Source organism: Oncorhynchus masou, chromosome 5 (genome assembly GCF_036934945.1).
Source record: "Oncorhynchus masou masou isolate Uvic2021 chromosome 5, UVic_Omas_1.1, whole genome shotgun sequence".
NCBI lineage: Eukaryota > Metazoa > Chordata > Actinopteri > Salmoniformes > Salmonidae > Oncorhynchus > Oncorhynchus masou.
In genome coordinates, this window is record NC_088216.1 from 42,279,695 (window position 1) to 42,304,259 (window position 24,565).

A 24,565-nucleotide genomic window follows, 5' to 3' on the forward strand; every position below is an offset into this window, starting at 1 on the left:
TAGTGATGAAAACTTAGGACACAAAAGAGGCCTTTCTACTGACTCTGAAAAACACTAAAAGAAATATGTCCAGGGTCCCTGCTCATCTGCGTGAACGTGCCTGTGGGACAGGTACAGGATGACAACAACAACTGCCCGAGTTACGCCAGGAATGCACAATCCCTCCGTCAGTGCTCAGACTGTCCTCAATAGGCTGAGAGAGGCTGGACTGAGGGCTTGTAGGCCTGAGGGCTTGTAGGCCTGTTGTTTGGTGAGGACCTGCCTTACATCACCGGCAACAACGTCCCCTATGGGCACAAACCCACCATCGCTGGACCAGACAGGACTGGCAAAACGTGCTCTTCACTGATGAGTCACGGATTTGTCTCACCAGGGATTATGGTCGGTTTCGTGTTCATCGTCGAAGGAATGGAGGGTCCGTCATGGTCTGGGGCGGTGTGTCACAGCATGATCGGACTGAGCTTGTTGTCATTGCAGACAATCTCAACACTGTGCATTACAGGGAAGACATCCTCCCCCCTCATGTGGTACCCTTCCTGCAGGCTCATCCTGACATGACCCTCCAGCATGACAATGCCACCAGCCATACTGCTCGTTCTGTGCGTAATTTCCTGAAAGACAGGAATGTCAGTGTTCTGCCATGGCCAGCGAAGAGCCGGATCTCAATTCCATTGAGCACGTCTGGGACCTGTTGGATTGGAAGGTGAGGGCTAGGGCCATTTCCCCCAGAAATGTCTGGGAACTTGCAGGTGCCTTGGTGGAAGAGAAGTGGTAACATCTCAAAGCAAGAATTGGCAAATCTTGTGCAGTCCATGAGGAGATGCACTGCAGTACTAATGCAGCTGGTGGCCACACCAGATACTGACTGCTACTTCTGACTGACACACCCCCCCCCCCCTTTGTTCAGGGACACATTATTGAATTTCTGTTCGTCACATGCCTGTGGAACTTGTTCAGTTTGTGTCTGTTGTTGAATCTTATGTTCATACAAATATTTACACACAATAAGTTTGCTGAAAATAAATGCATTTGACAATAAGATTACTTTCTTTTTTTGCTGAGATATATATATATATATATTTTATTACAATTGCTTGGAAAACTGGGAGGGCAAAATCCAGTCTACTGGTTGGAGAATCCTGCTGTAGAGCATCTATAGATGGACTATGCAAATAAAGTCTATAATAAAGTCTATTATTTACAAATTGTGACAGATGATACATATTTGGAAATATCCAGTTGAGATTAAATGCATGCATTTTATACAGATGTAGTTTGGCTATGAATGAAAGTATTTAAAACAGATCAAATTCATTTACCTGGGATTTTGGCATGCCCTTTTTTGTAGATGGGAGATAAAGACTTGGCAACTCTCTTCTTAACCATAAAGATATCTTTAATCCTGAAAAATAAGAAATATGCTTAATCAATTCAGACCTTGTTTCAAACAGTTTGGTTGTTTGAATAATAGTCGTATCATATATTCTCTGTAAAGAAAAGCATTACAATTATTTGAGCAACATGCGTGCAATGGTTTGATTGTAAAGATTATTTTGGTAAACTGACAGCCTTGTAACGCTGCGTTTGTTTTGAGCTCGAGCCGCAGAATAGTTTCAGCTTTCACATTCCTTCTCTGGATGCGAGTTTCATACCTGCGTACAACTTTTTCCAAGACCAAATTGCCCGTAATCCGTTTTGTCGTCGTCAATCTCTTGAAAATAAATTCATTCCCATGTTGACTTGTGGTATGAGATACTGTGTAATAACTGCGTTATACAAATATGCGCATGTGATCGACTCGAAACGTCCAAACTATCACGCCCAAGGAAGGTTCTAAATGTTGGCTGGTGAGCTGATATGATAGCTAGCGTGGCTAGATGGCTGGTTAACCCTAAATTGGTGTATCAAGTTCAGGCGATATATCAACTATATTCAGACCGAACGCGACTGCAATTAACGAATACGGCTAATAATACTGGTGACGATGTTTACCTTGTTCGCTCTACAAACGGCGAATTCTATAGAATAGCTATGATAGACGAGAAATCCCCTGGCCAGACCCTAAATAGATGGCCATTACTTTTTGGTATGCCCCGCCCCCGGACTTCGACAAAATGGGATATTTTCTCCAAGCCTCTCCAATAACCAATCAAAGGTGTAATCTGCGTGTATCCCGTGTATCCCGTGTTTTGGTTGGTGACGGTTTACACCAGCCCTGCTTTGCTTGGTCAAATCCAATGCTCGTAACGTGTGTGAGCGACTCCCCTTCCCCCAAACACAGGGGTGTGTCATGACGTCAGAGGTAACGAAGAGGTAAACAACTTTGACCGCGTGAGGTTTAAAGCAACATTGTTTCTTCGCAGGCACTGATACTGTGTTTCAATAACACTGTAACAATATGACATTAGATGCGCTGAAAAGAAAAGTATAGCATTATATACCACAAGTATGTGCAGCGCACTCTCCTTTGTTATGTGGCCACACAGGTGGCAGCATTGTAATAAAATGTGGAGTTGCAGAGAGGCTCTGAATTAAACATTGCAGCGACATATTCACCGTTATTCTCATAGTCTCAGAGTTCGTATTATTACTATTATTTTAATTTTAGGATTGTGCGTATGCGGAAGCGCGTGTGTGAGAGAGACAGGGAGAAATAAAAGAACAGAGAGATAGAGGGGTGTGTCTGCGGTGTGCTGCAGATGGCGTGTCAGCTGCCTAACGTTGCATAAACATGCTTTGTTGCTATGATTGTTATGAAATGTACTTGTGGAACAAACTATAGAGTACCATGATCCTCCCTTCCTCTCCCTTCCTCTCCTTTTTATCACAGACCGGGATACCCACTGAAGAATGGTAAGTGGTGCTATTAAGTGGTGATATATTGGTGATATTGATAGTTTACATAGGGGATTTCAGTTCGGTTCACATGTTTTTGCATGATTTATTAATGGATTAGTGCATATTGTATGTTGTGTCAGGGACATACACGTTGTGTTGGAATTCATGCCATGGTGTGTGTGTGTGTGTGTGTGTGTGTTTGTGACAGGATTGGGGGATGGGGGTTCGGGTGAAGGGCAGGGGTGTGTCGACAGTGTAAACATAGTAAATGCGACAGAAATGAAGGAAAGATGGAGAGAGGGGCTCCATCCCTGCCCATACAAAGTCACGGGAAAGGGCATGGAATAGGGGGCTGCATATTTATTTTGGAATGTTGATTATGTTGCCTTTCAATGACAATTACATTTCTTAAATGCCTGGTCAATGTCACAATAGTAATACATTGAAGCTTTCGTGGCCTAATCAATCTGGTTTAATCTTTCTATTCTGGGGGCTATTTTATTGACCTATTCACATATTCTGTTAAATAATCTAGTGTGTCTTCCTATTGTGTGTTTAGAAATAAAATTCCATTTATTTTAAGATGTATATTTTTTTAAATGCTCAAATTCATTTTACATTTACATTTTCACTATGCTTGAAGCCAGTGGTAGGGTTTTTTTTCCTCCAGAGAGAACAAAATGCAAGGATATCTCCTTTCAAATCTACTCATACCATGTTGTGTTTATCAAACGTATATTGCAGTCTCATCACCTCTCCAGTTATCCCTCGATCGATCCAGCCATCAGCACAAGGTTAGCACAATGCTGGGGGCCGCTGTCTGTCCCCTCCTCTTCTTCTCCCCCATGCTGTTTCGGCACCACTGACTGAAGGTTCCACTTCCACTTCCACCCGGAACCTGGAACATTTTCTGCAACATAACAAATTTCATTAGGTTCCACAGTTTCAGCCCCTCGTCTGTGTAGTTTAAGTGATGAGACACCACATCAATTCAAATCATACAATAGAATAACTATATCGATAGATTCAATTTACCATATGCCACGTGCAAAATGCCTGTTACAAATACGAACCGTGTCTAGGCTTACCTATGAATGCATATCTTTTTTACCTCATCCAAAACCCTAGAAATACTGCATTTGAGTGTGTTGATATATTGGATTTTATCTCAGAATTAAGTGTGAGAGTTAACTTTAGAAGCCATGGCTGTGTGTAGTGGAGAGTTGATCCTTGTCCTGAGGCTTGGGTTGCCTTCAAACTGGCTCCAACTCAGGATCAAGCTGTTCTGTTAATGAGGATTTATTTGGCTCCATGACACCTCTGTCAGATCCGTTTTCCGGCGCGGCCATTTTGTGTCCTCAAATGCTCACCCAGTAGCCAGGTTGGACGGTAACCAGGTTGGCAGGGAGTGATGATATAAGCACTAGCTGGCCAGAGTTGAGTGAGTGAGTGGGTGGGGATAGGTCCGGGGCACGTGTGGGGGGGGGAGAATATAGGCAACGTCAAGAAGTCAGTTTCTTTAACTCACTTCAGGAGCACTTCAGACATCTACAAACATTTGTATAAATGATTCACAGAAAGTAGAAAAAAAGGTTTCAAAGAGCGGTAAGCATGTGACCACATTAACCATTTTATATCATGTTTTGTTTTCTTCTTATTTTAAAGCCCGTCTAGGGGCTGATGCTGGAAGGTAACATATGCTCATTTTAGAACGTAATTTTAATCTAGGGACTGAAAAATGTGTATAAAAGCTTGGTGATATGCTATGTTATTATTCAACATGTCAATGTTTTAATTGTATCTGTTCCTATTCAAATACACATTGTAAATAAATACAGTATTAGGCCTATAGAAGTCATAATATGACATAATAATATAGAGTTATTCGTTAACATGGGACATGGCAAGTATGAGAATATAGAGCTCTGTGATGTGTTGAGTCTCGTTTCTATAGGTTTACCAATCATACAGAATTGTAAAGCTACAGTACAACCTCGGTCTTGAATTGAACGTTGTCAGACCCTCGGAAGAGGGGAATAATTATTACATTGATGAACTGTATAATTTTAAGATCTCTATCCTCCTTGGCAAGAACATGTATATGTATTCATTTATCTGTCAACACTTGCAAAAAACATGAGCACATTACTAGGTATCTCTCCGGGCTAATATCATTATGATATATGGATATCTTTCGGGGGAAAAATATTTAAAACGTGACATAGCAGAATGGTAAACGCATACACTGTGTACAAAACATTAGGAACACCTGCTCTTTCCTTGACATAGACTGGACAGTAGAGGTCGACCGATTAAGATTTTTCAACGCCGATACCGATTATTGGAGGACCCCCCCCCCCCAAAAAAAAAAAAAAAAATGATACCGATTAATCAGCCGATTTAAAAATATATATATATATTTGAAATAATGACAATTACAACAATACTGAATGAACCCTTATTTTAACTTAATATAATACATCAATAAAAATCAATTTAGACTCAAATAAATAATGAAGCATGTTCAATTTGGTTTAAATCATGCAAAAACAAAGTGTTGGAGAAGAAAGTAAAAGTGCAATATGTGCGATATAAGAAAGCCAACGTTTAAGTTCCTTGCTTAGAACATGAGAACATATGAAAGCTGGTGGTTCCTTTTAACATGAGTCTTCAATATTCCCAGGTAAGAAGTTTTAGGTTGTAGTTATTATAGGAATTATTGGACTATTTTTCTCTATACCATTTGTATTTCATTAACCTTTGACTATTGGATGTTCTTATATGCACTTTAGTATTGCCAGTGTAACAGTATAGCTTCCGTCCCTCTCCTCACTCCTACCTGGGCTCAAACCAGGAACACATCAACAACAGCCACCCTCGAAGCAGCGTTACCCATGCAGAGCAAGGGGAACAACCACTCCAAGTCTCAGAGCGAGTGATGTTTCAAACGCTATTAGCGCACATCGGTTCACATTGGTTACACCAGCCTAATCTCGGGAGTTGATAGGCTTGAAGTCATAAACAGCTGCTGGCAAACGCACGAAAGTGCTGTTTGAATGAATGCTTACGAGTGATTATGACTGATTGATTGATTGTTTTTTATAAGATAAGTTTAATGCTAGCTAGCAGCTTACCTTGGCTTACTGCATTCGCGTAACAGGCAGTCTCCTCGTGGAGTGCAATGTAATCAGGTGGTTAGAGCGTTGGACTAGTTAACTGTAAGGTTGCAAGATTGAATCCCCCGAGCTGACAAGATAAAAATCTGTCATTCTGCCCCTGAACGAGGCAGTTAACCCACCGTTCCTAGGCCGTCATTGAAAATAAGAATGAAAATAAGAATGTGTTCTTAACTGACTTGCCTAGTTAACTAAATAAAGATTAAATAAAGGTGTAAAAAATAAAATTTTTATTTTTATTCACTTCAATCAGTGTAGATGAAGGGGAGGAGACGGGTTAAAGAAGGATTTTTAAACCTTGAGACAATTGAGACATGGATTGTGTATGTGTGCCAATCAGAGGGTGAATGAGAAAGACACAATATTTAAATACTTTTGAAGGGGGTACGGTAGTAGGTGCCAGGCGCACCGGTTTGAGTGAACTGCAATGCTAATGAGTTTTTCACATGTGTATCAAGAATGGTCCACCACCCAAAGGACATCCAGCAAACTTGACACAACTGTGGGAAGCACTGGAGTCAACATAGGCCAGCATCCCTGTTGAACACTTTCAACACTTTTTAGTCCACGACCCGATGAATTGAGGCTGTTCTGATGGCAAAACTCAATGTTAGGAAGGTATTCCAACTATATCATCAACTCCACTGAACAAAACTATAAATGCAACATGCAACAATTTAATTGATTTTACAGTTTATACTAGGAAATCAGTCAATTGAAATGAATTTATTAGGTCCTAATCTATGGATTTCACATGACTGGGAGTACAGAAATGCATCTGTTGGTCATAGATACCTAAAAATAAAAAGGGTCTCACAATGGGCCTCTGGATCACTTCACAGTATTTTTGTTTATTCAAATTGCCGTCGATAAAATGCAATTGTGTTAATTGTCCATAGCTCATGCCTACCCATATCTTATTCCCACTGCCACCATGGGGAACTCTGTTCACAACGTTGACATCAGCAAATCGCTCGGCCACACGACGCCATACAGATGAACCATCGAACAGGAAAAGTGTCAATACAGGACTAAGATTGAATCCTACTACACCGGCTCTGACGCTCTATTACAGACTACAAAGAGAAACACAGCCACGAGCTACCAGTGGCGCGAGCCTACCAGACGAGCTGAATACATTTTATTGTCGCTTTGCGGCAAGCAACACTGAAGCATGCATGAGAGCACCAGCTGTTCCGGACAACTGTGTGAGCAAGACCTTTAAACATTCACAAAGCCGTGGGACCAGACAGATTACCAGCACGTGTACTCAAAGTATGCGCGGACCAACTTGCAAGTGTCTTTACTGACATTTTCAACTTCTCCCTGATCGAGTCTGTAATACCTACATGTTTCAAGCAGACCACCATAGTCCCTGTGCCCAAGGAAGCGAAGATAACCTGCCTAAATGATTACCACCCCGTAGCACTCACATCGGTAGCCAAGAAGTGCTTTGAAAGGCTGGTTATGGCTCACATTAACAGCATCATATCCTAGACCCACTCCAATTCGCATACCGCCTCAACAGATCCACAGATGACGTAATCTCAAACACACTCCACACTGCCCTTTCCCACCTCGACAAAAGGAACACCTATGTGAGACTGCTGTTCATTGACTATAGCTCAGCGTGCAACACCATAGTGCCCACAAAGCTCATAACTAAGCTAAGGACCATGGGACTAAACACCTCCCTCTGGATCCTGGACTTCCTGACGGGCATGTGGTAAGGGTAGGTGGTAAGAGTAGGCAGGTGGTAAGGGTAGGCGGTAAGGGTAGGTGACAACATGTCTGTCATGCTGATCCTCAACACTGGGACCTCTTAGGGGTGCGTGCTTAGTCCCCTCCTGTACTCCTTGTTCACCCACGATTGCATGGCCAAATAAAACTCAAACACCATCATTAAGTTTGCTGACGACACAACAGTGATCACCGACAACAATGAGACGGCCTATAGGGAGGAAGTCAGAGACCGGGCAGTGTTGTGCCAGGACAACAACTTCTTCCTCAATGTGAGCAAGATAAAGGTGATCGTGGACTACAGGAAAAAGCAGGCTGAACAGGACTCCATTAACATTGATGGGGCTGTAGTGGAGCGGGTCGAGAGTTTCAAGTTCCTTGGTGTCCACTTCAACAACAAACTAACATGGTTCAAGCACACTAGGACAGTCGTGAAGAGGGCACAACAAAACCGATTCCCCCTCAGGAGACAAACGATTTGGCATGAGTCCTCAGATCCTCAAAAGGTTCTACAGCTGCACCATCGAGAGCATCCTGACTGGTTGCATCACTGCCTGGTATTACAACTGCTCAGCATCCAACCGCAAGGCACTACAGAGGGTAGTGCAAATGGGCCCAGTACATCACTGGAGCCAAGCTTCCTGCCACCCAGGACCTATAAACTTGGCGGTGTCAGAGGAAAGCCTGAAAAATTGTCGAAGACTCCAGTCACACAAGACATTGACTGTTCTCTCTACTACCACACGACAAGTGGTACCAGAGTGCGAAGTCTAGGACCAAAAGGCCCCTTAACAGCTTCTATCCCCAAGCCATAAGACTGCTGAACAATTAATCAAATGGCCACCCGGACTATTTAAATTGACCTCCCCCTCCCTCCTTGTTTTTACACTGCTGATACCCGCTGTTTATTATCAATGCATAGTCACTTTACAAATTACCTCGATTAACCTGTACCCTCGCACATTGACTCTGTACCAACTCTGTATTTGATTAGATTTTTTAAACTTGAGTTTATTTTTGTAAATATTTTCTTAACCCTATTTCTTGAACTGCATTGTTGGTTCAGGGCTTTTTGTATTTGGCGCATGTGACAAATACAATTTGATGGTCTGCGGTTGTGAGGCCGGTTGGACGTACTGCCAAATTCTCTAAAACAACATCGGAGGTGGCTTATGGTAGAGAAATGAGCATTCAGTTCTCTGGCAACAGATCTGGTGGACATTCCTGCAGTTAGCATGCCAATTGCACGCTCCCTCAACTTGAGACATTGTGTTGTGTGACAAAACTGCACATTTTATAGTGGCCTTTTATTGTCCCCAGCAAAAGGTGCACCTGTTTAATCAGCTTCTTGATATGCCACACCTGTCAGGTGGATGGGTTATCTTGGCAAAGGTTAAATGCTCACTAACAGGGATATAAACAAATTTGTGCACAAAATTTGAGAGAAATAAGCTTTTTGTGCAATTTCACAAGATATTTTGTTTCAGCTCATGAAACCAACACTTTAAATGTTGCATTTATATTTTTGTTATATATATATATATATATGAAAACTTGAGCCCCCCCCCCCCCAAAAAAAAAGCTGCCAGTTGTAGAACCCAGACATATAGACTTCACAGAAAGGCATAGTCTTCCCTTTCAACCTAAAATGAATTAACACAGCCACAATATAATACCTCCTTTATTGTGTTGCATGTGTTAAGTGAACTTGGGAGTGAAGAAACTTCAACCGCAGCTGGAGATAGGAAGGGTGTATCTGTAGCCTATTAAGTTTCTCATTAACTCCTTACATTGGACTTGAACTTGAATTCTATTTTGTCATAAACTGTTATAACTTTTTTTTTTACCTCACTCTGGCAATATCATTAGATTTTTTTTTACATTTAGCTGTTGAATTAATAATGATTCGTAATATGCAGTTGTGTAAAGTACTTCAGTAAAAATACTTCTTGTGTAGTTTTTTTCGGGTATCTGTACTTTACTATCTATATTTTGGACAACTTCTACTTTTACTTCATTACATTCCAAAAGAAAAGAATTTACTTTTTACTCCATACATAATCCCTGACACCCAAAAGTACTTGTTACATTTTGAATGCTTTGCAGGAATGGAAAATTGTCCAATTCAAGAGAACATCCCCTGTCATTCCTACTGCCTCTGATCTGGCGGACTCACTAAACACACATGCTTTGTTTGTAAATTATGTCTGAGTGTTGGAGTGTGTCCCTGGCTATCCGTAAATTTTTAAAAAGACCAGAAAATGGTTCCATCTGGTTTGTTTAATATAAGGAATTTGAAATGAATTATATTTTTTCTTTTGATACTTAAGTATATTTTAGCTATTACATTTACTTTTGATGCTTAAGTATATTGAAAACAAAATACTTTGACTTTGACTCAATTAGGATTTCACTGGGTGACTGTCACTTTTACTTGAGTAATTTCATATCAAGGTATCTTTACTTTTACTCAAGTATGACAAATAAGTATTTTTTCAACCACTGATAATATGATACAATTAGTAAATGTACTATCCATTTTCATAGTAGAAAGACAGACCCTTATTTATTGTCTTATGTAATTGTTTGCATCAAATCCTTAACATTGTTGAGATTCTTCAACTTGGAGAATGTATATTTGTATATATTGACCACATGATAGAAAACCATAAGTGGGTTAAGCATTGATTACTGCTGTGCTATTGGCTCTGACCCCTGGCCTGCGACTCCATCTCCCTCTACAGGCTCTATCTACATAATGTACCTACAACACAGCACTTCTGAAGAAACATCGTATGCGTGCAACAGTTCTGTTTCACTATTGAGAGAACATCAAATAACGGGGTTGTCATAGTGGGTTTCGGATTGTAGGTTGATGTGATGCTTTGGTAAGACACATTACCATATACTGCTGTTCCATTGATAGGCGGAAGACATTTTAGCATGACGTTCAAATAAATAAAACCAGTAAGAGACATTATCCGCTCTTTGTGCTGTTATTTTATAGAGGCCATGGCAAGATCTTTAGAGGCTGGCATTCACAGACATGAGAAAAGCAGGGAAAGACGGTCTCGGTTAAAGTGTCTGTGAACGTGTGTTTTTAATAGGGTCCCTGTCCAGCTGCACTCTGATCCTCTGTGGTGTCTGTCTGGCTTTGGTGGGGATTCTTCTGAGTAGTCAGAAAAATCTCCATTATTATATAAACACGAATCCACTGGGTATGATTCCTTTCCTCAGGGCAGAATCTGTGATCACACCCAGGATCCAGCATATATACTGTCCCCAACCTCAACATCTCAGTTGTTTTGTCCCGGAGTTAAAGCCCTCAGTGCCCAGAACCATTCTGCGTTGTCGAGAAGCTCATATGTCCCATGCCCAAGTCTCACACTGGTCAAATCCTAAGACAAATTCAGAGATGGGTGGCCAGTCTTGGGAGTCCAGAACAGTAGCGGTGTGTGGGTAAATTCACTGGGGAAGACAAGCCAGGGAAAAAAAAGCCATATTACAACTTATGTGTTGTGATAATTGCGTTGTTTTCTCTATAACCTGTTAGTTCATATGCCTTGCAACCGGGATAGATATATATATATATATATATATATAGGGCTCAAGCTGAGACAATAAGAAGACAGTGGCAGAATACATTCAACCATACTTTTGTTTTAGCACAAAACTGGATAGCAACCTCTGTCCAAAGCATATTGCATGTAACAAAGAACCGGAGAAGCTTTTTTTCAACTACAGTAGGTGTAATTGATACACACCCACTACTTGAATTTGTTGGGTATTGGGTAACAACTGGTTTGGACAACAGCTAGTGAGCTAGTAAGTTCCCTCCATGTGTAACCAAGAATGTACAAATGGGGGGATGGGGTTTTCACTGGACCAACAAAGGGATGGAGCCCTTCTCAAAAGCATACTATAGTCCTTCTCCAGATTAAGACCTTTGGGGACTAAAGTATCTAAGGAATGGATCCAGAACGTCTCTCTGGATCTTTGGTGTTTGTCAACATCACCACCGCGTCAGTTGGCCAATCGCCACCGCATCAATACCACCACAAGTCAATTGGCCCTTTCCTAAATAAGCCATGGGTGGCAATAGGGATTTGGACTTGTGTTTTTACTTAATTCTCCTTACTGGCCAATGATAATAATAATAATGTTTACACATGGAGGGAACTTACTAGCTCACTAGCTGTTGTCCAAACCAGTTGTTACCCAATACCCAACATGTATTATAGTAGTGGGTGTGTATCAATTACACCTACTGTAGTTGAAAAACGCTTGTCCGGTTTTCCAATTGTTGTTTATTGGTTTCACTCCTGTATTTTATCACTAGGTGGAGACATTGACCACAGCACACCAGTACTATCCTGTATGGTCTCTCATTAGCATCACCAGCTGAAGAGTTCTCTCCCCAATTATCTTCCCCATGCCTTATATGAACTTGTCCATTCCCTTTGATTATTCTGAAGAAGGCCATTGAAGGCCGAAACGTCAATCTTTTAAACTTGTCTAATAAAACAATGTATTTTTAATGCTGAGAGAGTTCTGCACCTTTTCCTGTCCAATGAAGTCTACACATTTTTTAGGTTGCACCTCTCACGTCTGGCGGACATTCTTGCAGTCAGCATTCCAATTGCATGCTCCTTCAAAACTTGTGACATCTGTGGGATTGTGTTGTGTGACAAAACTGTACATTTTAGTGGCCTTTTATTGTCCCCAGCACAAGGTGCACCTGTTTCATGATCACGCTGTTCAATCAGCTTCTTGATATGCCGCACCTTTCAGGTGGATGGATTGTCTTGGCAAAAGTGAAATGCTCAATAAGAGGGATGTAAACAAATTTGTCTATAACATTTTAGAGAAATAAGCTTTTTGTGCGTATGAAAAATGTATGGGATCTTTTATTTCATCTCATGAAACATTGGTTCGACACTTTATATGTTGAGTTTGGAGTTGATTTGGCGATCACTCACAGATTTTTAGCTAGCGGTGGCTAAAGTCTGTACATTTTATATACAAATGTATGTGGACACCCCTTTAAATGAATGGATTCGGCTATTTCAGCCACACCCGTTGCTGACAGGTGTATAAAAGCTAACACACAGCCATGCAATCGCCATAGACAAACATTGGCAGTAAAATGGCCTTATTGAAGAGCTCAGTGACTTTCAATGTGGCACCGTTATAGGATGCCTCCTTTCCAACAAGTCAGTTCATCTAATTTCTGCCCTGCTAGAGCTGCCCCGGTCAACTGTAGGTGCTGTTATTTTGAAGTGGAAACATCTAGGAGCAACAAGCTCACAGAACAGGACTGCAGAGTTCTGAAGTGCATAACAATCTTCTGTCTTCGGTTGCAACACTTACTACAGAGTTCCACATTTCCTCTGGAAGCAACATCAACACAATAACTGTTCGTTAGGGGGCTTCATGAAATGGGTTTCCATGGCTGAGCAGCTGCACACAAGCCTAAGATCACCATGCGCAATGCCAAGTGTCGGCTGGAGTGGTTTAAAGCTCACCGCCATTGGACTCTGGAGCAGTGGAAACTAAAAATTATATATCCATACATTTTCCCTGACACCCAAAAGTACTCGTTACATTTTGAATGCTAAGCAGGACAGGAAAATTGTCTGATTCACATTCTTATCAAGAGAACATCCCTGGTCATCCCTACTGCCTCTGATCTGGCGGACTCACTAAACACATGCTTTGTTTGTAAAGGATGTCTGAGTGTTGGAGTGTGCCCCTGGCAGCCTGTAAATAAATAAATACGAAAATGGTGCTGTCTGGTTTGCTTAATATAAGGAATTTGAAATTATTTATATTTTTACTTTTGATACTTAAGTATATTTTAAACCAAATACTTTTAGACTTATACTCAAGTAGGATTTTACTGGGTGACTCACTTTTACTTGAGTCATGCCCATGATTTTGGAATGAGATGATCGACAAGCAGGTGTCCACACTTTTGGTCATTTAGTGTATGTTATACTAACCCACTGGGCACAGACGTCAGTTCAACGCCTAGTTTTGATATGCATTTGGTTATCGACTAATGTGAATTCAACGTGAAATCACCATGTCTTTGGATTTACTGTAGGTTAAAAGTTGAGTGAAAAAAGACGAAATGCCCTTACATGTATGACTTTTTGCAAATCCAATCAGTTTTCCACATTGATTCAACATCACAGCTGTTTAAAGAAAACCAAGCCATGGATTACAGTTCCTCCTGGTCAATATACTACGTTCAGGGTGAGCAACCATCTAACATAATGTTGTCAAATTCTGAACTTACCCTTTAATGTTTTGTCATTTAACTATGCTCAATCAAACATTGAGGTCTGTTTATGCCCTTGTTTTTCAATTTTTTTGTTGTTGTTGGTAAATGAATGTATTATCTTAAGTTAGTAAATTAACGTGTTCATTGTAACATAAGAATCATACTGTATTGAGCAAACACACACTTTTCCCACAGAATCAGGTTGTTAAGGTGCTTGGCCACATGGATCAGTGCTCCTGAAACTCTCTCTAGATCCAGCAGTGTGCACTGGGCTCTGGAAGAGTATTCCGGAGTCAGTTCAAATGTGGGGTTGGGTTAAGAATAACCTAGGTCAAAAACCAGGGATAAGAGACAGACAAGTTGCAGGTCACTTACCTTGCTTTCACTGTAGGTGAAAGATTAGTGGAATCTGTGTGGGTAGCTGGACAGGTAGGATGACTGACAGTGAAGGTGAACAGGTGGTCACGTGTCACGCTTCACAAAGGAAACAAATAACATGTATCCAATCAAATTCATAATCAAAGATCAAATCATATCATTCATTATTAACATCATTTAGGGAATTCAACAGTCCAGTTCATTAAGAAGTCAATAGTAATCATCCGTGAGTCATTTAGGCTCGTAACTATTTATCATAAATCATGAAAGAATACAAACAGTGAATGGTTATTCAATCTATAGTCCCCATTAGTTTGATATCAAAAGTCGATCAGTTCAGCAAACAATGACGTTCCTCATTTCACCCTTTCAATTGTCTTCATGTGTACATATAATTAATTTCATTACATATTAACCAAATCGATTGCATAATTGGCCTATGAGGATCCGTAGGGCCATGATCATTGACAATTCACATTACACAATATGTTTGAAGCGTGCGCTCCGCGGTAATAACTGTAAGCAATAACTGATGGCCCACTCCCCCGATCGCCACAGATATTTCATGTAACAGAGTCGGTGGATTCATGGACGCACAAAACTTCTTGATCAGACGGAGTTAAGGAAGAGAAAGCAGTGAGATCCAGCGATGGCAATTTCCTCCTTTAATGAAGTTAAGATCTTTCGGACATTTCCACCTGGCCTAATTAAAGCGCCACTGGCCCAGCTGAGTAAGTGGCAACGAATTAAAGGATTATTCCACCAACTCCATGGGCATTTTCTACAGTAGGCCTTATAGTTCTGTAGGAGCACAAAGACCAACTGAGTAATATATCCTCATAATACATGAGATGAAATCAGTTCATCGATACATGTATCTCAAATAACATCTTCTTGTCACAGAACTGTTGGTTCTTACCTGCAAGAATGGGATCCCCTCTGCTTTCAGCTCCTCTACGGCTCTGACTGTGTCTGAAGGGAGCAGGATACTTCAGTCTTGTTTCGCCAGGTGTGCTTTCAAATCTCACATTGATGCAGTTTTATCTTTCTCTTGGGAGTTGCTATCTTGTAGTCATAAAAAAAAGTTAGAATAACTTTGATTCCTATATCGTATCCAATGTCGAACACAGCAGGTAAATTACACCCGCAGCTAAATACAAGCTTTATTCTACAGTGTGAGAGCCTTTACCCAGGACAGAATTCACAGTTCTACAAAGCCAGTCCCCATGTATTGTTTAGTATTTTATGCCTTGATGACTTATCACTTGCCATATACAAACACATCAGAGGTGGAAATAAACTTTGGGACATTCCAATGCAACATCCTTGAATTCAGCACAGTTAGGTTTAGCCAAATATTCTTTATTTACTGAATATTCCTCTCTAATTGAGAGTTATTGGTGACCCTTGCCTGACCCTGGCCAGTGACTCTCTATCTCCCTCTGCAAGCTGTAGACTTTCCTACCACACCGGTCTAAACTGGAAAAGCACATATTTCTGAAGAAACTTTGTGTCGAAAAGTATGCTATACTAGTTTGAGAAGATGGAATCATGGAAGTGGGTTAGGCTAGTGGGTGTATGAAACGTTACGGTAAAACAGCATCAACTTTAACTGTGTTATTCCACTCTCACAGACAAAACAAAAAAACAATAGAATGTATTTGGTTGAATCATGTCATAGGGAATGACAGTTACAGTGTGGCTTTGTGTTTCCATGCAATTGGTCATATACTTAAGGCAATAAGAGCAAATAATTAACAAATCAATCTTATATAATACAAACAAGAAACATGATTATACTCGACTACATTTGGACTAGGTGTCAGTTTTACTCTAGTGCTTTATCAACAGTTTAAGCATTATGTTCAAATCAGTCAAGTCTTTATAATATCAGTAGGTGCTCGATTTAAAGGCGCAAAGTGCAGAAATCGCTCTCCCATTTCCTAGTTGCCAAAATTCTAATATTTCGCCTAATTTCAGTTTGTGACAAAACAAGCAATGTACAGTGTAGAGAATAATTGTACCATCTCAACCGCTGTGAAATATCTTTTCATAACCAAAAAGATTGTGTTTTCAGCTGTTTGAAGTTGGTGTACAAGACCGAAAGTAAAAGATACAAAAACAAAACTTAGGAACGGGAAGCATAGAAGTAGCGCACAAAGAACAGCTCTTCCGCTTCTTAGACTTTCTTTCAATGAGAATTGCAGATCTAACACTTACCATTCTATGTGAAGTTGGTCAGGTCGCCCAATAGGTTACATATTTCACCTTTAAAGTTGTAACTATCAGCTCTAACTGTGCTGTTCCTAGACAAGAGGCCTATCAGCTCTAACTATGTTGTTCCACTGTTACAGAGGCCATGGCAAGATCTTTAGAGGCTGGTGTTTACATCGATTACTAAGGCAGCGAAAGTGTGTGTGAATGTGTGTAGGTGTGAGTTATTTAAAGGGTCATAGAATGACAGCTTTCCTCTTTCCCAGTCCAGCTGCACTCGGATCCTCTGGGGTCTCTGGCCCAACGTGAAGGGAATGGTTGAATTTGGTAGGGAATATGCCCTGTATTCACCTGATTTATAATTTAGACCCCATAGTCCACTGCGTATTCCTCCCTTCCTCCGGACAGTCTCTGTAACCACACCCAGGGTCCAGTCTACACTGTTCCCAACCTCAACATCCCAGATGTGTGTTCCTGGGTTAAAGTCGTCAGAGCCCTGGACCATTCTATTGTTATAAAACCTCTCTGGGTTGTCAGGATGCTTTGTTGTCAAGTCTCACAGTGGTGAGATCATCAGACAAGATGAGAGATGGGTGGGCAGTCTTGGGATCCAGAGTCACAGCAGCTAAACAAAGAGAACAAAGATTTTGTATGGGGATTTGCAAACTGCACATTTGGGGCTTAGACCAGGGCCAAGCAACGTCACACTTGCATCAAGTAGCATTATGTATTAACTATGGCTGTAACTGAACATCTTGTCAATTGCAGCAATACAATTATACTTACTATAGTGAGCAAACACTTCAACAATGTCCTGCATCTTCCCACAAAACCTGTGCAGGTTGTCAAGGTGCTTGGCCACATGGATCCGTGCTCCTGAAACCCTCTCTGGATCCGTGCTCCTGAAACCCTCTCTGGATCCGTGCTCCTGAAACCCTCTCTGGATCCGTGCTCCTGAAACCCTCTCTGGATCCGTGCTCCTGAAACCCTCTCTGGATCCGTGCTCCTGGATCCGTGCTCCTGAAACCCTCCGTGCTGAAACCCTCTCTGGATCCGTGCTCCTGAAACCCTCTCTGGATCTGTGCTCCTGAAACCCTCTCTGGATCCGTGCTCCTGAAACCCTCTCTGGATCCGGCAGTGTGCACTGGGTTCTGGAAGAATATTCAGGAGTTAGTTCAACCGTGGGGTTGGGTTAAGAACATCCTTGGCACCCTAGGTTAAGAACCTCAGAGAAGAGAGAGCGAAGAGGAAGGTCACTTACCTTTTCACTGTGACCTTGTACTTCTGCAGAAGAATAAAATACCAAATAAATAATAAATAATGATAATACATGCCATGTAATCCAGCCCGGCCTCAGAGCCAATACGTATGATACGTTACAAATGGTCGGATTACTTAAAACAGACCACAGGTGCATGTTCATTAATTGTTTATGGTTCATTGAACAAGGGGAAACAGTGTTTAAACCCTTTACAATGAAGATCTGTTCATTTATTTGGATTTGTACGAATAATCTTTGAAAGACAGGGTCCTGAAAAAGGGACGTTTCTTTTTTTGCTGAGTTTGTATCTCAAATCATTTCTGCTTATTATTGCGGTATTGGTTTTTACCTGAAGGAATGAGATATCTTCTGCTTTCAGCTCCTCCTCTATTGCTTTGATTGTGTCTGAAAGTGATGATAACCCTCCGATCATCTCATCAATTTTCTTCTTCATCAAGTCACTCTTCTGCTCCTCTTCTTCCTTCAGAGTAGCTAACCTGGCCTCCTCGTCCTCTCGAAGCAACTGGTGTATCTTCTCAAACTCCCCTTCAATCTGCCTTTCTGTGTCCTCTGCTTGTAGCTGCAGACAGCGGAAGGAATTTGTGAAATACTATTATTACCACAGCAATTCTCACAATTAACCCACAAATGCACAAAGGCATTCAGCAACAGTTAAATTGCACTGTGGCATTAGACAACATTAAGCCAACATTCTCACCTTTACATTTACATTACATTTAAGTCATTTAGCAGACGCTCTTATCCAGAGCGACTTACAAATTGGTGAATTCACCTTCTGACATCCAGTGGAACAGCCACTTTACAATAGTGCATCTAAATCATTTAAGGGGGGGGGGTGAGAAGGATTACTTTATCCAATCCTAGGTATTCCTTGAAGAGGTGGGGTTTCAGGTGTCTCCGGAAGGTGATGATTGACTCCCCTGTCCTGGTGTCGTGAGGGAGTTTGTTCCACCATTGGGGGGCCAGAGCAGCGAACAGTTTTGACTGGGCTGAGCGGGAACTGTACTTCCTCAGTGGTAGGGAGGCGTGCAGGCCAGAGGTGGATGAACGCAGTGCCCTTGTTTGGGTGTAGGGCCTGATCAGAGCCTGGAGGTACTGCGGTGCCGTTCCCCTCACAGCTCCGTAGGCAAGCACCATGGTCTTGTAGCGGATGCGAGCTTCAACTGGAAGCCAGTGGAGAGAGCGGAGGAGCGGGGTGACGTGAGAGAACTTGGGAAGGTTGAACACCAGACGGGCTGTGGCGTTCTGGATGAGTTGTAGGGGTTTAATGGCACAGGCAGGGAGCCCAGCCAACAGCGAGTTGCAGTAATCCAGACGGGAGATGACAAGTGCCTGGATTAGGACCTGCGCCGCTTCCTGTGTGAGGCAGGGTCGTACTCTGCGGATGTTGTAGAGCATGAACCTACAGGAACGGGCCACCGCCTTGATGTTAGTTGAGAACGACCGGGTGTTGTCCAGGATCACGCCAAGGTTCTTAGCGCTCTGGGAGGAGGACACAATGGAGTTGTCAACCGTGATGGCGACATCATGGAACGGGCAGTCCTTCCCCGGGAGGAAGAGCAGCTCCGTCTTGCCGAGGTTCAGCTTGAGGTGGTGATCCGTCATCCACACTGATATGTCTGCCAGACATGCAGAGATGCGATTCGCCACCTGGTCATCAGAAGGGGGAAAGGAGAAGATTAATTGTGTGTCGTCTGCATAGCAATGATAGGAGAGACCATGTGAGGTTATGACAGAGCCAAGTGACTTGGTGTATAGCGAGAATAGGAGAGGGCCTAGAACAGAGCCCTGGGGGACACCAGTGGTGAGAGCGTGTGGCGAGGAGACAGATTCTCGCCACGCCACCTGGTAGGAGCGACCGGTCAGGTAGGACGCAATCCAAGCGTGGGCCGCGCCGGAGATGCCCAACTCAGAGAGGGTGGAGAGGAGGATCTGATGGTTCACAGTATCGAAGGCAGCCGATAGGTCTAGAAGGATGAGAGCAGAGGAGAGAGAGTTAGCTTTAGCAGTGCGGAGCGCCTCCGTGATACAGAGAAGAGCAGTCTCAGTTGAATGACTAGTCTTGAAACCTGACTGATTTGGATCAAGAAGGTCATTCTGAGAGAGATAGCGGGAGAGCTGGCCAAGGACGGCACGTTCAAGAGTTTTGGAGAGAAAAGAAAGAAGGGATACTGGTCTGTAGTTGTTGACATCGGAGGGATCGAGTGTAGGTTTTTTCAGAAGGGGTGCAACTCTCGCTCTCTTGAAGACGGAAGGGACGTAGCCAGCGGTCAGGGATGAGTTGATGAGCGAGGTGAGGTAAGGGAGAAGGTCTCCGGAAATGGTCTGGAGAAGAGAGGAGGGGATAGGGTCAAGCGGGCAGGTTGTTGGGCGGCCTGCCGTCACAAGAAGCGAGATTTCATCTGGAGAGAGAGGGGAGAAAGAGGTCAGAGCACAGGGTAGGGCAGTGTGAGCAGAACCAGCGGTGTCGTTTGACTTAGCAAACGAGGATCGGATGTCGTCGACCTTCTTTTCAAAATGGTTGACGAAGTCATCTGCAGAGAGGGAGGAGGGGGGGGAGGGGGAGGAGGATTCAGGAGGGAGGAGAAGGTGGCAAAGAGCTTCCTAGGGTTAGAGGCAGATGCTTGGAATTTAGAGTGGTAGAAAGTGGCTTTAGCAGCAGAGACAGAGGAGGAAAATGTAGAGAGGAGGGAGTGAAAGGATGCCAGGTCCGCAGGGAGGCGAGTTTTCCTCCATTTCCGCTCGGCTGCCCGGAGCACTGTTCTGTGAGCTCGCAATGAGTCACAGAACAGCCACGGAGCGGGAGGGGAGGACCGAGCCGGCCTGGAGGATAGGGGACATAGAGAGTCAAAGGATGCAGAAAGGGAAGAGAGGAGGGTTGAGGAGGCAGAATCATGAGATAGGTTGGAGAAGGTATGAGCAGAGGGAAGAGATGATAGGATGGAAGAGGAGAGAGTAGCGGGGGAGAGAGAGCGAAGGTTGGGACGGCGCGATACCATCCGAGTAGGGGCAGTGTGGGAAGTGTTGGATGAGAGCGAGAGGGAAAAGGATACAAGGTAGTGGTCGGAGACTTGGAGGGGAGTTGCAATGAGGTTAGTGGAAGAACAGCATCTAGTAAAGATGAGGTCGAGCGTATTGCCTGCCTTGTGAGTAGGGGGGAAGGTGAGAGGGTGAGGTCAAAAGAGGAGAGGAGTGGAAAGAAGGAGGCAGAGAGGAATGAGTCAAAGGTAGACGTGGGGAGGTTAAAGTCGCCCAGGACTGTGAGAGGTGAGCCGTCCTCAGGAAAGGAGCTTATCAAGGCATCAAGCTCATTGATGAACTCTCCGAGGGAACCTGGAGGGCGATAAATGATAAGGATGTTAAGCTTGAAAGGGCTGGTAACTGTGACAGCATGGAATTCAAAGGAGGCGATAGACAGATGGGTAAGGGGAGAAAGAGAGAATGACCACTTGGGAGAGATGAGGATCCCGGTGCCACCACCCCGCTGACCAGAAGCTCTCGGGGTGTGCGAGAACACGTGGGCGGACGAAGAGAGAGCAGTAGGAGTAGCAGTGTTATCTGTGGTGATCTAATATGGGTTACTGTTTGATGGCAGGCTAGTTTCACTTTATGGAAGATCTCAAACTTCTTCTGTAAGGGCTTCAATAAAGTCTTGAGTTCCTCCTAGAATATGAAAATTGACACTGCATTGAAGACGGTCAACCTGCTATTATTACTTTGTATGAATCGGATTGCTGATTATTAGTTTTTAGTTAGTTTCAACAGCATTAAAAGTCACATAAGAACTTAGAATACACGTGCAATATACACCTACAGGAGTGGGGAATGAAACACTCACCAATTCTACAATGCAAACATGCTGTCCATAAGGACACCAGAGTTTGTAGGTATGATGAGAAAGTAAACACTAACCTTGCTTTTTCTTCTGGTGTAAAATGGTAGCAAAATTATGTTGTGGTAATGTTATTATAAGCCCCCTACCTTCAAATCCTGTGCAGCTTCATCCATGGGACAGAAATTGTGGTTTGCATGCACACAAAACACACTGGCTGTTTATCATTCAGACGGAAGAGTTTGAGTTTCTCGTGGTGTAGAAAGCAGAGCCCCTCAGGCCCTGCTGAATCTCTCCCATTCTTCTCCTCTAAGAAGGCCTCAAACAGTCCCTTTAAAATTAGGTTACGAGGAGGTTCTTCCTTTGAGGATATTCTGCTGCAAATTGGACATTCCAGAGAATCCTTCTGTTTCCAGAATTCACTGAGACAGACTTTACAAAAGCTGTGGCTACATGACAGGATTACAGGATCCCGGAAGATTACTGCACACTGGACAAGAGAAAGCCTTTTCTTGGAGAGAATGTTTGGAAGCCATTTTCTTTAAGAAATCGCTGTCACGATCTTCTGTAATGGCTTCTGAAGGGAGCAGCATACTTCAGTTGTGTTTGGTCAGATGTACTTTCAAAGTCTGAGGATGCAGTTTCCTACTGCTCTTCGGAGCTGCGATCTTGCAGTTGTAGAAAGTTAGAACAAGTTTGAGTCCTATATTGTATCCAATGTCGAACACAGCCGGTAAATTACACCTGTAGCTGATACAAGTAGAATACTAGTGTGATGGACTTTACCCAGGACAGAGTTATAAAAAATCCAGTCTCTCACTCACTCAGTCTCCCACACACACACAAAGGAGTGTTATCAAGTTCCATATTAGCCAGTGAGCTGGTCCTCTGTCCTGTTCAACCCCTTATGTATTTATACAAGGGCCAACAGCTTTTTCCCCCCCAAATCCCAGCTTTAAAAAATATTTTCATACTGACCATATAAAAAAAGAAGCACTGTGTGTGGGCCTAGTTAGGTGCCAAAAATTCTATATTAAATAAATATTCCTTTTTGGTTGATCATTAAAGTAATTATTGGTGACCCTGGCCCTTGACTCTCTATCGCCCTCTGCAGGCTGTAACCACTTACCTACAACACCAGGATAAACTGGAAAAGTTTGTCGCCTATAGTGAGATTGATTGTCTATTTGAAAAATGTAAAAGTAAATGTGACAGAGATGAAAATATCGACTTGAAATTTAGAGGAGAAATGTAATATTACTATTATGCCTTTGGCTACTGGACAATGAAAGGAAGTGGAATCGCAATAGAACATGAGAGAAATGCTGGTTTCAATGGCATATGAGGAAGTGAGTATAAAATAAATATGGTCAGATTTTTCTTAGGTAACGTTGAAACAAGGAAAGACTTGGCTCATAAAATGAAGAAAAAAAACATCCAGGTAAAAAATAAAATAAAACAATGTTTGTTTACATGCTGACTGCCTCTGCTCAGATTTTTTATTTTTTATTTTATTTATTTTACCTTTATTTAACCAGGCAAGTCAGTTAAGAACAAATTCTTATTTTCAATGACAGCCTGGGAACAGTGGGTTAACTGCCTGTTCAGGGGCAGAAGGTGTGCAAGGTGTGTGATGTTAATGTTAATTATCCTACATTATATCTGTGAAACATGACTGGAGTTTGGCCTATATAATAATATATATATATCATTAAACGTCTCATTAAAGTTTGGCTACATTTTCTATCGCCTCTCATGTCAGCATCGGTGTGGTATGGACATGAAAGGCTGTAGCTAATATACATAGTCTAGCACTCACACTTTGATATGTATGCTAATTATTTATGTACATTTACTTCGCTTATGTTTTTCTAAACAGAATAGCTTGTGTTTTTTGGTTTTCTAATCAATTTAATTGTCTATTTTGATTAATGATCTTGGTGCCCTGGCAGATGATCTTGGTGCCCTGGCAGATTGGGCACCACTTGTAATACCCCATTCTGGCTAAATATCTGTGCCATCTTAAAATCACATATCCCATTCTGAAATATCCCATTCTGTACATATCCCATTCTGCATGTCCCATTCTGGTCCCAACATATTCCATATCCCCTTCTGAACATATCTTCTGTACCCATTCTGTACATACCCCATTCTGTACATATCCCATTCTGTACATTTCCCATTCTGTACATATCCCATTCTGTACATATCCCAATTCTGAACATATCCCATTCTGAACATATCCCCTTCTGAAGATATCCCATTCTGAACATATCCCATGCTGTACATATCCCATTCTGTACATGTCCCATTCTGTACATGTCCCATTCTGTACATGTCCCATTCTGTACATGATCCATTCTGTACATATCCCATTCTGTACTTCATCGGACTACTTCCATTCTGAGCGATTCACTGGTACTTACTGTTTGAGCTTTTGTTTGTAATCAGGAAGCAGGAGGATAGTCTTGGTCTGATTTGCCGAAGGGAGGTCGAGGGAGGACCTTGTATGTGTTTCTGTGGGAAGAATAAAAGTGGTCCATAGTTTTGACGCCCCTTGTGGCACATGGAGACATGTTGGTAGAAGTTAGGTAGAACGGATCTTAGTCTTTCCTCGTTAAAATTTCTGCCCACAGGAAACGCCACCTCTGGGTGTGCGGTTTCTTGTTTGTTTATGGGCCCATACAGTTCATTTAATGACAGGTGGTGTTTGCTTTTTTGTGGGATGTAGACAGCAGTGATAATTGCAGATGAGATCGATCTTGGTAGATAAAAAGTTCTACAGTTTACCATGAGGTATTCTATGTCAAGTGAGA

At 42.3% G+C, this 24,565-nt stretch overlaps 1 protein-coding gene, 1 long non-coding RNA gene and 1 pseudogene across 5 annotated transcripts in view; all 3 read right to left on the minus strand.

Moving 5' to 3' along the window:
- LOC135539608 (vitamin D3 receptor B) overlaps positions 1 to 2,217 on the minus strand; it is a 74,809-nt gene extending 72,592 nt beyond the window's left edge. For 2 of the 3 annotated variants that reach the window (XM_064965589.1, XM_064965587.1), the window contains exons 1-2: positions 1,653 to 2,214; positions 1,320 to 1,402 (exon numbers count right to left, since the gene is read on the minus strand). In XM_064965589.1, the coding sequence (XP_064821661.1) occupies positions 1,320 to 1,386 (67 nt within the window). In that variant the 5' untranslated portion in view covers positions 1,387 to 1,402; positions 1,653 to 2,214. Of the gene's footprint in view, positions 1 to 1,319; positions 1,403 to 1,652 lie in introns of all 3 variants that reach the window. The other variant, XM_064965588.1, reaches the window with a different exon arrangement.
- Positions 2,218 to 3,657: 1,440 nt separating this feature from the next.
- LOC135539609 (uncharacterized) lies at positions 3,658 to 15,423 on the minus strand. 2 transcript variants are annotated; one of them, XR_010455646.1, is made up of 3 exons: positions 15,338 to 15,423; positions 14,416 to 14,514; positions 3,658 to 3,748 (listed from the first exon to the last, which is right to left on the minus strand). It is a non-coding gene; the product is annotated as an uncharacterized LOC135539609 (long non-coding RNA). The 2 variants fall into 2 exon arrangements; XR_010455647.1 differs by lacking the exon at positions 3,658 to 3,748 and adding an exon at positions 11,084 to 11,222.
- A 336-nt stretch (positions 15,424 to 15,759) lies between these two features.
- LOC135529044 (E3 ubiquitin-protein ligase TRIM39-like) lies at positions 15,760 to 22,045 on the minus strand (annotated as a pseudogene).
- Between the last annotated feature and the right edge of the window lie 2,520 nt (positions 22,046 to 24,565).